We start from the raw sequence: 14,619 nt of genomic DNA, 5'->3' as shown, positions 1-14,619 counted from the left end.
TGTAAATTTCGCAAAGTTGAGATGACTAGTTAATTCGAAAAAAAATTTCGATGTCAAAATATAAAAATGGATATAGTTCAAATGTCAATATGTAATTTAAACCACCCCAAATTTGTGATGAAGATGAATAGTTTGTATATAAAGAGATGAAATAAGCAAAATAGCAAATGAAGATAAACTTGCCGTGAAGCCCTCAACTTAAAAATGTTTTTTCTAACAAATTTAAAGTTTTTAAGCAACAAGCTGAAAAGTGATTTTATAAAACCATCGCAAGACTCCCTAACTGCCAGACGATAAAATACTAGACGAGAATGCCATACGTCCTGTATATGTAAAACCTTGTTTATGTAGATAAGTAATGCGTGTAACGTAATTAGATGATAATGACCTTTAGAAAATGAAGAAAGCAACAGAGGCGCGCAATGGGAGACATACTGACTAGCTTTTGCAACTCATTCATCAAACTCTGAAAAGGGCAAATACTTTCTAATGAACTTAGTCGCTTAAATCTTTTGTCAACTTCCATTGTATGTTCTTTCATAAAGTCCAGATATTCGGAAAAACCATACTGTAAAAGTTAGAAAGCAAATCAATGTAACTTTAGGCTATTGATTATTATTAGGACATCTCACAATTAGAGTTTGAGCTCTTTCAGCATCCAGTTGCCCTTACAAACACTAATCCCCGCGCCTTCCATCAACATATCCCTCGATGATAAAAACGAACAATTTTATGAGTAGCAGACTATCTCTAACTTTAAGAAGCAGCAAACAAGTAAATCCAACTAGCTCAGATCATCATCATTGACTATTCTGCCACAACATGGTGATTGTCTTGACAATTTCAACACCACGTAGACACGCCATACACACCCTACTTTTGATCAACAAAATATGTAATAACAAACATCCATCAATTAAGGAGATAAATCAAGCAGAGACGTCCAGTGACTCATTATGCAGTAAAACAGAACGAAGTAGGAACCAAAATCTGCTAGAACCCTTATAAGTCGACATGCAACAAGGAAAACAACATCAAATAATCAGCATTCCGTTACTTTGCATTTTGTGGAATGGGCTATTAGATGCATAAATTGATAACTAAGATGTAAACCAATTCTTCGTAACTCTTGAGTTGCGATCAAGAATTGTGCCTTATTCAATGGAATTGATGAATCAGGGCCATAATATTCACTAACTGCCACGCCTCCGTACCTGTAAATCCTAGCTCGCGTGAAATCAATTCATAGCATCGACGAAATGTCTGAGTACAATCACAAGGGACGCAAAACTGCCATGTCTGAGTACAACTCATACAACAAACAAATCAACAATAACTATACTCAAAACCCTGACTCTAAATCAGATTTAACCCAAAAGCAAAGAAGATTGAGCTTGAACGGAGCATCATATCATTTTAGCCTGAACTAAACTAGATTACTTTGCAGCCATGTATTAACCTCACCCAACCACTAAATTACATTTAAGCAAATCTGATTGTGTGGCAGGAAACATGAGCATGTACCTTTCCAATTAGACTCACAAGAAACAAGAAGACAATTGCAAGTTCTCAAGGAGTCCCATTGTAGAGTTCTGTCCCAACCACCCCCAACATCTATTGAAATTGTGTTCTCCTTGCCAAAGTTAACACAACTAAAAATGGAAAGAAATATAATCTAAATAGGTAACAAAATTCAGAATGTCTACATCAAAATGAAAACTATAGGGAATTCCTATTATTGAGAGGATAGCATCGGAGATCTGAAGGCTAGAGCGTGCGAGCAGCGAATAGAAATTCACTTCAATTCGAGAAACCATCAAATTGGTACTAAGATATCAATAACCCAATGAAAATTTTCATTTAGGTTTTGGCATCTCCTCTTTCTATAAATAGCCGCTCCAAGCCATTTCTTTCAATAGTATCTCAACGGATCAAATCTCCCAACACTTTCTCTCTGAGTTACCGATATTAACTTTTGCAATATTTAAATCATTAACCTACAGTAGTATGATTTAATCAGCATATTGAAACACACATGTTTGTTACCTTTTGTACTACAGCTTCTTACCGCAGGCTGTATGGCGTCAAGTGCATTTGGATGCCCCCTAACATATGAGAATAACTTGGAGCATGAACATAACACGAATTTTCCATGATAGGAGCAAGGGTATGGCCACAGTCATCACAAGTTGCCTAGATGCATTTCTACCATCCCCGCAATATAAAGCTTTAGAAAACATCATTATTTGCATGAATTTCATTAGAACTTGATATAATCCGCCTGACTTAACAAAATGAATCATTGCTTTGAAGCCATTACAAATGGAACATCAGGAATACTGGATGTAATTTTTTAACCTATAATTATATCAAATATCATGAAAGAAAAGTATAATTACCCCTAAAAGCATTGAAGGGTTGTTGAAATTTGAATAGATGAGCAATAAAAGCAGTAATAGTAATGAATAGAGTGAAGTGGTAGTTGTTGGCAGTCATATCCCCAAAATCAACTAATAATAATTAATTAATAAGAGTAAGAAGAGGAGTATAAAAATAAAATCCAGCATAGACATAGACCAATGACCACCAAAAATATCCAAATCTCTTTTCTCTCAAGTATAAAAGTCCAAACTAATACAGCCCATCATATTGGAATCTCCCCCTCACCCACCCACCCCCCTCCCCATAATTTCTCTCTTCACTCCACCTACTCGCTTAAACCATCCACAAAAACCAAATCTCTTTTTTTCCTTTGTCTCTGAAGAGAGAAAGAGAGAGAGAGAGAGAGTAGAAAATAGAAAAGAAAAGAGAAAAACTCCACACTCTTTTCACTCTCTATTTATTAAAGCCAAAGGTATTGGGAATTCGAAACATAAACAGAATACTTCTCTCTGCATTCATTCATGGCTTCCTTCCTCTGTTCCACCAAATTCTTCCTTCTCCTCATTCTCCTCTCCGCAGTCCCCATAGCTTACATTATTCACTCCGAGACGTCGCCGCCTCCCACTCACCTCTACCAGTACCACGCCCATGGATGGCTCCGGGAGTGCACCAAGTGGGACGATCTCAACCGTCGCTTCATCGTCTCTTTCTTCGAGGGCGGCTTCGGGGTGATCCCTGTCAAGGAAGACCAACCTACTGGCCTCGTCTTGGAGGAGATTCCCGTGGTCAACGCTGCCTTCGGGAAGAATTCCTCGCTCGGTTTGGTCGTTGACCGCCCTAGGAATCGCATGGTCTTGGTCATCGCCGATGTGATGGGAAACAAGTACAGCGCGGTGGCCGCTTATGATTTGACTACGTGGGATCAGCTTTTCCTCACCCAGCTCAGCGGACCAGGTGATTGATTCTTCCTTCCTGCAAGGCTGCAACTCTATGAATTTGTACTCTGAATGATGAGTATTTAATTATTTTCGTTAATCTTCAACTATATGCGGTTGGTACACAATTTTTCGCGATCATCTACTTGTGCAATATATCATCATGTCGGTGACCACTGATTAACGATTACTTTTTGTCGTGGTCGTCCAAGACCAAGATATTAATTTACCCCTTCATATTTGGGTTGAAGCATAGAGCTAATTTGACTAAAAATCAGTATAGCAAATTAGGGAGGCTAGTTGGCTTCCAAAATTTCTGAATGTTGTTATTTGCATGAACACGAGTTTTTTCACAACACGTTTTTTCTATATGTAGTCCTTCCTGACCCCCGAGTCACCAATAGGGGAAGCTGACCTCTATCCTACTAGGTGGAAGTTATTCCTTTGATCAAGAACGAAGTTATTCCTTGAATGCTGTTGAGCAATAGGGTCCTTCAACTAATTACACGGTGTTAATTAATTGTTCCTTTAGTCACCAGTGCTTACCAATAGGTAGGTCCATCCTCACCAAATTAATGCAGAGTCGGTGAAAGAAATGAATGATAGGGTTGATGCTGATGCTTGGTGTGGTGTATTTTCTTAAACTTCCACCTATAATGTCTTCATTTGGACTTGTTCTTTGGCAGAGAGTCTAGAGAATATGTTAATGTGGTCCTGTTCTTCCCAATGTTTTGCTCGTTGAAGATCTTTCCGAAACCTGGGACCTTTGTGATGGTCGCTTTTTGTACTATACGCCAACTTTTGTGCATTATATGACAAACAACATATGGTTTGATTGGCAATATGTAGGATATCATATGACTAGAAAGCTAATTCTGAGATATTATGGTAGTGTTAAAATAAATGTTTCCAATTAAACTAATGGTGTTGCTTTATCTGCAGAGGATGAAAAAGCATTTGCCGATGATGTAGCTGTTGATCCAGAGGGCAATTCATACATAACAGACACCAAGGCAAACAAGATTTGGAAGGTTGGAGTGAATGGAGAACTCCTGTACACCATTAAAAGCCCCCTCTTTGTTCCAAAAGAGTGGTACTATAACTTGGTTGGACTCAACGGAATTGTCTACCATCCAAATGGATACTTACTCGTCGTTCATACTCTGTCTGGCAATCTGTTCAAGGTTGAAATAGGAAAGGCAGATGAAGTCAAGGTGGTGAAGATAATCGGGGGTTCTTTGATTTTTGGAGATGGATTGGAGCTGTTGTCGCCCACGAAGCTTGTGGTTGCTGGAAACCCTTCAAGATTAGTCGAAAGCTCTGACGATTGGGAGACTGCTAGTGTTGTTGGCAAGTTCACCGGTGCCACTCACCGGATAGTCACTGCAGCATCAGTGAAGGATGGCAAGGTGTATCTAAACCACTTGGTTGGTTTGGGGTACCCCAAGAGAAAACATGTGCTTATTGAGGCTGTTTTCTCTTCGTAAAATGAGGTATTGAATGTGATGGTTAATAGGGTCAATTTGCTCAACTTTTTGTTAACAGGTAATTATGTTGTTTATGGGCTTGGTTCTTTGCCTTCTCTGAGTAATGCATAAAATATGTATGTGAATTAAGACGGCTACATTTTTCACATGCTTCCGGACTTTTTATCATACAGTTACTGTATTTTGTTTAGCACTAAATTTTTGGCAAAATTGAATCATACTATTGGTCAGCAGGGGGGCAAAGGGAGAGTGCTGGTCCAGTGGGCTAATAATATTACTGGTCAACGAGTTCAGTATATTTTTATCATATATTTGCAATTTATCTTCTTCTGGATTTGCCTAAATTTTGAATAGTATGTTAATATATTCTTAAAATCATATTTGAATTTATTCTTAGTAACTTTCTTCAATGTGAAATACTTATTCAATTATTTTTATTGATATATCTCTTCGTATATATTGTGAATTTTAATTTTTTAATATTTATGCAATATAATTTGAAGAATAAAATTTATTTGTATTATTAATTTAAAACATTCCTTTAATTTTTTTAAACACAGTTAAAAGTTTTATAAAATTAGTAAATAATTTATTTCACGTATAGCACGGGGACGCGGCAGTACATAATATATTTAAAAAATGATGCATTGAAAAGGAATCTAATCTATATAGATTAGATATGCATCAATTCGTAGCTTTTTAGAGCATAATTAACAGAACAAGTACGACGCCGTTACCTTCTAACCAAACGTGTGGGTGGGTGGGTGTTTTTTTCCCTAAGTTCCTCATCATTATCACTACTACAATACGCTTTTCTTATTATTAAATTTAAAAGTAATCAAATAAAAACCAAAATCATGTTGTTGAATGACATCGAATTGAATTTTTATTTTATTTAATATTTATTTTTTAAATTAAATACTTAACATAATTTTACTACATATAGAATAAAAAATATAGTATTTTTAAAATATTACGGAATTACATTATTTGGCCCAACCCACTTTAAATTCGAGGCATCTCTACTGCTGAAATTACTCCAGAAAAAATAAAATAGAAAATATATCAAACACCGCATTGTCCGTCTTTCGTATCTCATCACCATTTCTGTTTTTCTCAACAAAAACAAAAAAAAGGGAAAAATGAAAGGTGTTTTTATGGTCTGGGACAGGTCATGTGGCTTACAGCTTGACGCACGAGTCACGACGGCGTTCCCTGCAAAGAATTATCCGCCGGTACTTTCTCTACCAAAGAAATTCAGCAAAACTCCTTTCCATCTTAACACAGCTCTTCTCACAAACTAAAGAAATCGCAGTAACATTAGATTAAACAGATGTCAAAACTCTCTCTCCATCTTTGCCTTTCTCTGTTTTTATGGCAATCATATTTTAATATGGGGTTTCCTCACTTTACTCCTCCAACTTTGATTCTTTACATAACCAAATCTTAACAACTCTACAACTACTACTACCCATTTCTTCACTTAATTTCCCTTTCTCCAAACACTCTTAAGCACCACACTCACACCCAAGAAGGGAAGAAGAGATGGAGAAGCAGAGAAGTTTTTCCATCAAGCCCATCAGATTCTTGGTCTTCGCATTCACTCTCTCCTTCTCTGTAATCTTTCTCATTTTCTTCTCCACTTGGGTTGTTAAAACCCCCCCTTCACTCCACCTCCCAACCCACAATCTCGGTTTCAACACTACTTCTCTTTCTGTACAGACCCTGAGAGAGTTCAACACCACTTCTCCCGAATATCTACTGAAAACTTCAATCTTGTTAAGATCCCATTTTGAAAGAGATGAAAACTCTTCTCATATCGCTGATGTTTCAAGTCTTGAGGATGTTCAGAAAAGGGAAAGCGAAATTACAGTGGTGAAAGATGCAGAAAGCAGAGTCAGTTTGGTGACTGGTAATTCTAGTTTGAATCCTCTTGGTAGTAATCTTTCTGTAGATGGTGTTAATTCTTCATATAGTACTAATTCCACTGTGGATGATACTGGAGAATTGGGTCATGTAATATACACTGTTGGTAGTAACTCTTCTGGTGAAGAATTTCAAGAACTGAATGATGTAATAGACAGAGGTAATGTAGTGTTTGATAATTCCACTTCCGGGAAACAGGATATAGTGTCTGATAGCCCATTCGAGAGACAACATATTGAACTCAGAAATGATGTTGCGGAGAAGGATAAGTTGGATTGTGACATCACAAGAGGGAGGTGGGTGATTGATGGAAGCTATCCCTTGTACACAAATGTTACATGTCCCTTTATAGACGAAGGATTTAATTGTGAGGGTAATGGAAGGTTGGACAAAGATTACATGAAATGGAGGTGGCAGCCTCATGATTGTGACATTCCTAGGTAAGGCCTGGACCTCTTATCTGAGTTCAACTTTTGGTGAAAATTGTGGACAGTATTTAACTCTGATGAAGATCGAATGAGCCAGGTGAGGAAATTTTGAATGATAGTTATTGTGTAAATGCTTGTAGGTTCAATGCAACTAAAATGCTGGAGTTAATCAGAGGAAAGAGGTTAGTTTTTGTTGGTGATTCGATCAATAGAAATCAATGGGAATCCATGCTTTGTTTGTTGATGGGAGCAGTCAAAGATCCAACGAAGGTATACGAGACCCGTGGGAGGAAAATAACTAAAGAGAGGGGAAACTATTGTTTCAAGTTTGAGGTAACTGTGGTGAAAAATTTCACCAGACATCCTAACTTTGTGAAAATGGCAATATCTGTTCTGTATGTTGAGGCCTGAGGGCGTATTATTTCTTTTTCCTTTCTGCAGGATTATAAATGTACAGTTGAGTATTATCTTTCACATTTTCTAGTTCATGAGAGTAAGGCAAGAATAGGCAAGAAGCGAGGTCAGACGTTGCGTATTGACACTATAGATAAAGGGTCGTCAAGATGGAGAGGGGCTGATATTCTGGTATTCAACACTGCACATTGGTGGAACCATCACAAAACAAAGGCCGGGTGAGCCTCGTTCTTAAGATAAAACTCATTAACAACTGCAGAATTTCTGTCCATTTATAACTCAGTATATATAGTTATAATTCGAACCATCTCCAAAAGAATGATAGATAGCTTGTGATCCGCTTTGACTCTCAATAGTGTCAATGTCAATATGTTACTTCTGATATATACTTGACGAGATACTTAACAAACCACATTAATGCTTTATGTTTATACCAAGGCCTGTAATGTGTATGATGATGGGAATGTTGTTGTATCTAGAGTTTGTTTCCCTTTGAATTTGATTCAAGTTCATTGCAAGAGGGTTCCATGATATGATTCTTATCTGAAGCATTTGGTCTACATCCTTTGATCATAACAGGATTAACTACTACCAGGAAGGCGACCTAGTCCATCCTCGACTTGATGTTGCAGAGGCCTTCCGACGAGCTTTGTTGACATGGGCATCGTGGGTGGATAAGTACATAAATCCACGCAAAACTCTGATTTTCTTTAGAAGTTCTGCCCCTTCGCATTTCAGGTTCGTTGTGTAAATACTGTCAAAAACTCAAAATTTTGTTGTTCTCTTGATATCTAATTTGACTTGTTACCTTCCTGGACAGTGGGGGTCAATGGAACACTGGTGGCCATTGTAGAGAAGCTTTTCAACCCATTAACGAGAGTTTTACGTCTAATTACCCAGAAAGGAATTTGATTGTGGACGAAATAATACGACAGATGAAGAATCCCGTTACTTTACTGAACATAACACGTTTATCCGATTATAGGCCAGATGCTCATCCGTCCATATACGGGCGACAATCTGTGAATCCAGGTGTTGAAGATTGCAGCCATTGGTGCCTTCCTGGTGTCCCAGATACCTGGAATGAATTGCTGTACTATTATTTGCGGTTGAGAACAAAGGGCAATTTTGTAGACTAGAAATTACTTTTCTTATGTTCCTATTCTTTGATTCTGGTTTTGGCTGTTGCAAGAAAAGCCAGTCTATTTGCACACAGAAATTCCTAACTTTGAGTTGCTTCACTCTACCGACAGTCTCTCATTCTTTCTGTCTTTCACTGCTCTCAAAGCAATACTCATTACAGTACAAATTCTGATCCAAAATCACTTTAAGAAAATCCATGTAGAATTACAATACAAAATGTCAATTTCACTTTCTCAAATTTAAGGTCAAAACTTCTTTTGACAATTGAGAACTTTCAAACACAAAACTTGAAGGGAAAAATAACAGGCATCCATGGAATAGAACCAAATCCGTTAAACTCCATTTTAAATATATGAAATTACGTTTCATCAAATTCAATCGTATAATAAATTATATTTTTTTATAATTTTTTACTATATGATTAATTCAATTCCACCAAACTGAATGGAAAAATAAATAACCACCCTAAAGTTTGACTTCAAATTTTGATGTGATAAAATATAAATGGGCAACCTTATTCTATTTTAGGTCCTACCATCTTTTTCGCTGGCAGTGTCCCCTTGCCTAGCTGGGCTTACCCGATATCCAAGTATCCATGTCACCATCCATAAGAAACCTTTGACCACCCTAACCCCCCCTATCGCCACCGTCAAATAATACAACGACCACCCCAGAACATCCGCCACCGCGACATCCATCTTCAGTTCCGCCGTGACCCGAGGCAGCACCACCAGTGCCTCCGCTTCCTCCCTCAACCTCCGCCACCACAGATTACCAAAAGCAACGGCCAGCGCCATCTTCTCCGCCCACCAAAAACCCTCTCCTGAAAACCCGAAAATCGTCTCATCCACCACTGGTTTTACCACCATTTCCCGCCAGAAAACCGTCGTTTCATGCAATCCCAAAGCAAAAATCAATCTTCTGGGCAGAACTAATCTTCCCACTGTATAGCTATTTATTTCGGCTTCAACAGTCCCTTGAATCCCCAAACTCAAACAAACTTGCATCAAGAAAAGCAAAAGCCATGCGGCGTATAAACGATGGCGTTGGCTGATGATAAGCAACGCGTGTTTATGTCGAGTTAAGATCAAATGTGTGATTAGAGCTGCAACTGTAATGAGAGAAACAAGTAAACTGAGGACTAACGTTGTCCCGCTGTACAAGAACAGAGAGGTCAAAAAGGAAACTTCATTTTGTGGCTGGATTAATATATAATCATCGGCGAGCCCGACGGATAAGAAGTAGCGGGCGGTGGAGAGACGGGCGAGGAGGAGGAAAGAAAGGGGGAGGAGAAGGCTGAGGAAGGTGGTGGCGAGGACTCTGCAACCCTCTTTCAGGACGGCGGCGGCACCACCCCTTAAGGTGGTGGACTCTGCAACCCTCTTTCAGGACGGCGGCGGCACCACCCCTTAGTTTCTGTGGGTGTTGATGAATGGAAGGCATTGGACAATGGATCAAGTAGCTAGATTTGTTTGAGGTTGAGGTATTCTGGATTGTCAGAATTCAACTGGTTGACATTTTCACAAGATTAGAAGGACTGATAATAATATTTGTAATTTCTGGCGTGTTAACCAACATTTAATCTGAACTGAATGCGTACCCGTACCCCCACTAAATCCTACAGACTTTAATTAATAATAATAATAATAATTGTTGGAATGTGCAAAATTTATATTCAAAGGTTGTTTAATTTAATTCTGCCACATTATCCCATCCTAATTATCACTTAATATACATAAATATATATAGAGAGTCAACAGAAACAAGAAGCGGATCGGCAGATTCATGACTTGTTAAACAAATTATATATATGTATGGATGTGATGCGATGAATTATAGATCTGATCTGACCTTCAAATTTAGATGTTCATTTATGCGTATTCACACCGCAAACACCATTTTCACAAAATACAACTACAATTTGCATATAGATATTATTAGAGTTTGAGTAGTCAATATGTAATTAAACTCCATCAACTCTTGTTAATTTCCCTGAAAATAGGATTGGGACCATACCATCCTACTTACATACAGGGCAGTTATCATACATAATATTTTCAAATTACTCCACCTCTTCTACAAGTCTTGTAGTAACAGGATGAATCTCGTATGATGATTTTGGCTCCTCACAGTATTGTACAACATGATTTTTGAATCAATTTTCTATAATAAGGTCATACATGTCTTTGCTTTTATAGCAACTTGTGTTTCATTCTTATATATATATATATATATGTCTAATGTATATGATGATAGATATAACAATACTTACTTTGTAATTAATCATTATAATCAACTTATCTGCAATTTAACTGACTTAAACTCAGCTAAATCGGATCTATGAACTCCGTCGAGAAAGGAAAAAGAACAGAAAAGAAAACCGAGTGCACAGATAAGTAATCCATTAGAGAGAGAGGTTTTGATTTGTATGTTTATGGAATAGAGTGGGTGGGAATATCCAAGTATTCTCTGGCTGAGGGTTATGATTCTGATTCATCCAAGGTTCTGCACGTGATTCCCCCAAATACCACTACCTTGTGTTAAACGTTCATCCATTTTTTCTTTTCTATTTTCAATAGTTTACACTTCCATTTGCGAGGTTGATGGAATAAACCAAACAAGACAATGCATGCATCTATCTGCATGCTGTTTCTCCTAATAACCTTGAAAACTGCCAGATTTTTCACATTTATTTATAATATTAGAGAAAGGTAAAATTACTAATTGATTCCCTTCAAATTTATCATAGTTATAATTATTTCAAAAATTACTACATCTCAAAATATTAATAATCATTTAACAAGTACTCTTCATGATATTCCATTGTAATGGTACATTTGTTAGATGATCGTTAATTTTTAGAGAATATTTGTACTTTTTTAAATAATAAAAAGATATTTATAATTATGACAGATCTTAAAAAAGTCCATTGTAGTTTACCCTTTAAACAATCTACTATCTTTTTTTTTCTTTCTTTTTTCGGCTATAGTATTGGAAATTATTTTATTTGATCTTTTATAATTAACAATAATTTTTTTTAAAAAAAAAGAAAGAAAAAAAGAAAGGAGGAGGCAGCAAGTATAGTAGTGGATATGGATGCTAGTAAGCCAAGAGTCCCTACTTGTTTGGAACTACCTAGTGTGTCTGCATTCCAAGATCCCATTATACATAGAAAGCAAGATTGAGTGATGAAGAATTGACAAACACAACTCCAAAATCATGCCATTCATTCTTTTTTGCAAATGGGATGGGACCTCATCTCATCTATTTTATTGGAAAACCCCACCAAATCCACTCACATAGAATGTGCACCCAATTTATGAAAATTTTGGCATTTTGCTTAATCATGGACAATATAATAATATCTTTTTGTGTGCAAATTTGTATGTGAATTACTACTCTTATTGGGGATGGTGGGTGGCGTGAAAAAGCACACTCATATCTGTGCGTGTGTGTGTGTGTTTCGTGTGGGGGAGGATCTTTATATTTATTGAGTGAAGAGAAAAGAGAGAAAGCAACTTGTGGGGTTTTGTCATCAATCTACTTATCTCTCTCTTTTTCTCTCTCATAATCAATTCAGTGCCTGATTTTTGATCTATCTATCTCTCCCCCTCCTCTCTTTATTGCTACTGCTGCTCCATTTTCTCAAGAAAATATCTCTTCCTGTGATCAAGCTTTCATGTAGAGTGAGAGTGAGTGAAGATAATATCCTGATACAGAAATCATGCAGGAAATTGATCAGACCGAACTGGAATCTAATTTGTCATCAAGAACAGAGAATCATGCGTCCAAGAAAAGGTAAGAAGAATCATTCTTTTCTAATTTCTGAAGATTGTGGAAAGTGATGAGTGTGTGTGTTTTGCAGAAAGATGGGTGAGAGGGTTGTGGTGGCTGTGAAAATAGCAGAAAATGATAAAAAGCAGCAGAGAAATGAAGGGCCGCCTTCTGATTGTTGGTCTTGGAGAAAATATGGTCAGAAACCCATCAAAGGATCGCCTTATCCTAGGTGTATTTTTCATTCGCAATCCTCTGTTTCTCTTCTTGCTTTCAACCTCCTTTACCATGGTGCTAAAACAGATCTTTTTCCAATTGAGTTTTCTTTCCATTTCCTTTGTCCCCCCCACCCCCCACCCTGCTTTACCTTCTACTTTTGGGCTTTCAAGTACAACCAACTTTCTTGATTGTTGCCTCTCCAAAAAAGATCTTTTTACAACTTGTATGGAATTATGAACTAAAATCAATTCTCCTTTTTATGTATTATTTCAGCTTTCCATACTTCCACCCAAAACACAAAACATGCAGAATATGTACAATCATCCTTGTCTGCAGACTAAAATGGAGTTTTTCATGCATTGCAGGGGATACTACAGATGCAGCACATCAAAGGGTTGTTCAGCTAAAAAACAAGTAGAAAGATGCAAAACAGATGCATCAATGCTCATAATCACCTACACATCAACCCACAATCATCCTGGCCCTGATTTCTCTTTACCCACCAATCAGAAACAAGAAGAGAAGGAGACTGATTCAGCCCCTGAATCCACTGATACTCAGCCCACAACTCCAAAACAAGAACAAGAAGCAGAGCTGATGCCTCAGGAAACCCCAGTAAGCAACTCTGAACATCAGTTCCAATACTCCCAATCTCCATTCAATTCCACCACCACAGACCACATCATTGTGAATCAAGAAAACCCTTTTCAAGAAAATCTGGAAACACATGGTGGGGTTTACAGTGAAGATCCCAAATCAGTGGTTTCTCATGATGCCGTCGAATTGTCATCACTCCTGAAACCAGAGGAGAATGACTTCTATGATGAGCTTGAGGAACTGCCCTCGTCTTCATTTTTCACAGCCTTCATGAGAAGCAGTTTCTGTGAGGAAACAATTACAGTAAACCCTTCTTGATCGCTGCGTGCATTTCCAAATTCCGTAGCTTTTCAGTCCCTAGAGATGTGTATATTTAGATTTTTAGTTCGCTTGTTCACATGGAAGAAACCCAGTTGCCACTGGCGGTTAGCTCAATTTCTGGCCCTGAACCTGACCCTGACCGTGACCCTTAGTGCTTTTGCTTTCTTTCACTTGATTCACGTGAAAAAAGAAAAAAACAAATTCTAACTCTGGTTTAGTAAGGTGTATATATATATATATACATACAGAGAGAGAGAGAGAGAGACAAGGAATCAGAAGCAAATAAAGCTATAAGTAGTAAATTTATGTACTCGTACTTTATTATCGTCTTCCAGACCCCAAAAGTCACAAACAGCACGAGGCTCACAGGATGTGCCCACTGCCCAAAGGATCTAATCATTTTTCCTAATATCTTTCCCCTGCTGTGGATCACTTAGTGGAGAATACTATATTCTATTCTCTTACAAAGTGGAGACAGTTTTCAGTGATCTGATGTATGACATCAGGAGATAGCTAACTGTTAAGCATCGAGTTCTGTAAATTCTGTTTCATTTTTACATACACACATATAAAGTAAAACTACAATTTAGAATAATCCAGACTGAACGACGATTACACCCATCAGTTTGAATCCTCTCAGCCCTTTGTTAATGTAGAAGCCACCTGTATTCTTGTGGATTTCCACATTGATCCAATGCCAAGTGCAACTCTATGCATCAACCCCGACAACCATCCGTGCCTTTCTATTCGCTTATCAAATTAGCCTCCCAAATATTCGTCATATCAAACATGTGCATCACCAAATCATCACAAAAGAACCTCACAGGAAAGAGAAAGACTGTATTGTGTATGGACCAGACTTGGCCAGGGCGAAGGGTTGCAGGGAAGATCTAGTGCAAGGATGCCACAGATGCAGGCATTATTCAGATTAACACAATCAATGTGTGTGCAGTTTTTGACTATAAAACAACAAAACTCGCAGCCAAGTGGGAA

The 14,619-nt window shown here is 37.7% G+C and overlaps 4 protein-coding genes across 4 annotated transcripts; 3 read left to right on the top strand and 1 right to left on the bottom strand.

Moving 5' to 3' along the window:
• LOC105163042 lies at window positions 2,712-5,002 on the top strand. The gene is made up of 2 exons (XM_011081249.2): window positions 2,712-3,336; window positions 4,260-5,002. The coding sequence occupies exons 1-2, from the start codon at window positions 2,904-2,906 to the stop codon at window positions 4,802-4,804; spliced, it is 978 nt and encodes a 325-aa protein (XP_011079551.1). The 5' UTR covers window positions 2,712-2,903; the 3' UTR covers window positions 4,805-5,002.
• Window positions 5,849-8,843, top strand: LOC105163041 (protein trichome birefringence-like 6). Its single transcript, XM_011081248.2, has 5 exons — window positions 5,849-7,170; window positions 7,299-7,491; window positions 7,600-7,790; window positions 8,152-8,310; window positions 8,393-8,843. Exons 1-5 carry the CDS (start codon window positions 6,350-6,352, stop codon window positions 8,709-8,711), a joined length of 1,683 nt encoding a protein of 560 aa, XP_011079550.1. The 5' UTR covers window positions 5,849-6,349; the 3' UTR covers window positions 8,712-8,843.
• LOC105163344 lies at window positions 8,982-10,335 on the bottom strand. Its single transcript, XM_020694186.1, has 2 exons — window positions 10,119-10,335; window positions 8,982-10,066 (listed from the first exon to the last, which is right to left on the bottom strand). Exons 1-2 carry the CDS (start codon window positions 10,156-10,158, stop codon window positions 9,240-9,242), a joined length of 867 nt encoding a protein of 288 aa, XP_020549845.1. The 5' UTR covers window positions 10,159-10,335; the 3' UTR covers window positions 8,982-9,239.
• LOC105163040 (probable WRKY transcription factor 35) lies at window positions 12,178-13,802 on the top strand. Its single transcript, XM_011081247.2, has 3 exons — window positions 12,178-12,513; window positions 12,581-12,721; window positions 13,074-13,802. The coding sequence occupies exons 1-3, from the start codon at window positions 12,440-12,442 to the stop codon at window positions 13,621-13,623; spliced, it is 765 nt and encodes a 254-aa protein (XP_011079549.1). The 5' UTR covers window positions 12,178-12,439; the 3' UTR covers window positions 13,624-13,802.

The sequence above is a fragment of the Sesamum indicum genome, linkage group LG6 (assembly GCF_000512975.1).
Source record: "Sesamum indicum cultivar Zhongzhi No. 13 linkage group LG6, S_indicum_v1.0, whole genome shotgun sequence".
In the NCBI taxonomy this organism is placed as follows: domain Eukaryota; kingdom Viridiplantae; phylum Streptophyta; class Magnoliopsida; order Lamiales; family Pedaliaceae; genus Sesamum; species Sesamum indicum.
The sequence above is the reverse complement of the archived record's forward strand: the minus strand, read 5'-3'. Positions and strand labels throughout refer to the sequence as shown.

Excerpts from the sequence above, each read along its gene's own strand:
- LOC105163042 (XM_011081249.2), top strand. The coding sequence starts at position 2,904 with ATGGCTTCCTTCCTCTGTTCCACCAAATTCTTCCTTCTCCTCATTCTC. Across the intron at positions 3,337-4,259 it reads CACCCAGCTCAGCGGACCAG|AGGATGAAAAAGCATTTGCC; the intron begins GTGATTGATTCT and ends CTTTATCTGCAG.
- LOC105163041 (XM_011081248.2), top strand. The coding sequence starts at position 6,350 with ATGGAGAAGCAGAGAAGTTTTTCCATCAAGCCCATCAGATTCTTGGTC. Across the intron at positions 7,171-7,298 it reads CATGATTGTGACATTCCTAG|GTTCAATGCAACTAAAATGC; the intron begins GTAAGGCCTGGA and ends AAATGCTTGTAG. Across the intron at positions 7,492-7,599 it reads ACTATTGTTTCAAGTTTGAG|GATTATAAATGTACAGTTGA; the intron begins GTAACTGTGGTG and ends TCCTTTCTGCAG.
- LOC105163344 (XM_020694186.1), bottom strand. The coding sequence starts at position 10,158 with ATGCCTTCCATTCATCAACACCCACAGAAACTAAGGGGTG. Across the intron at positions 10,067-10,118 it reads CCCACAGAAACTAAGGGGTG|GTGCCGCCGCCGTCCTGAAA; the intron begins GTGCCGCCGCCG and ends CCTTAAGGGGTG.
- LOC105163040 (XM_011081247.2), top strand. The coding sequence starts at position 12,440 with ATGCAGGAAATTGATCAGACCGAACTGGAATCTAATTTGTCATCAAGA. Across the intron at positions 12,514-12,580 it reads AATCATGCGTCCAAGAAAAG|AAAGATGGGTGAGAGGGTTG; the intron begins GTAAGAAGAATC and ends TGTGTTTTGCAG. Across the intron at positions 12,722-13,073 it reads AAAGGATCGCCTTATCCTAG|GGGATACTACAGATGCAGCA; the intron begins GTGTATTTTTCA and ends CATGCATTGCAG.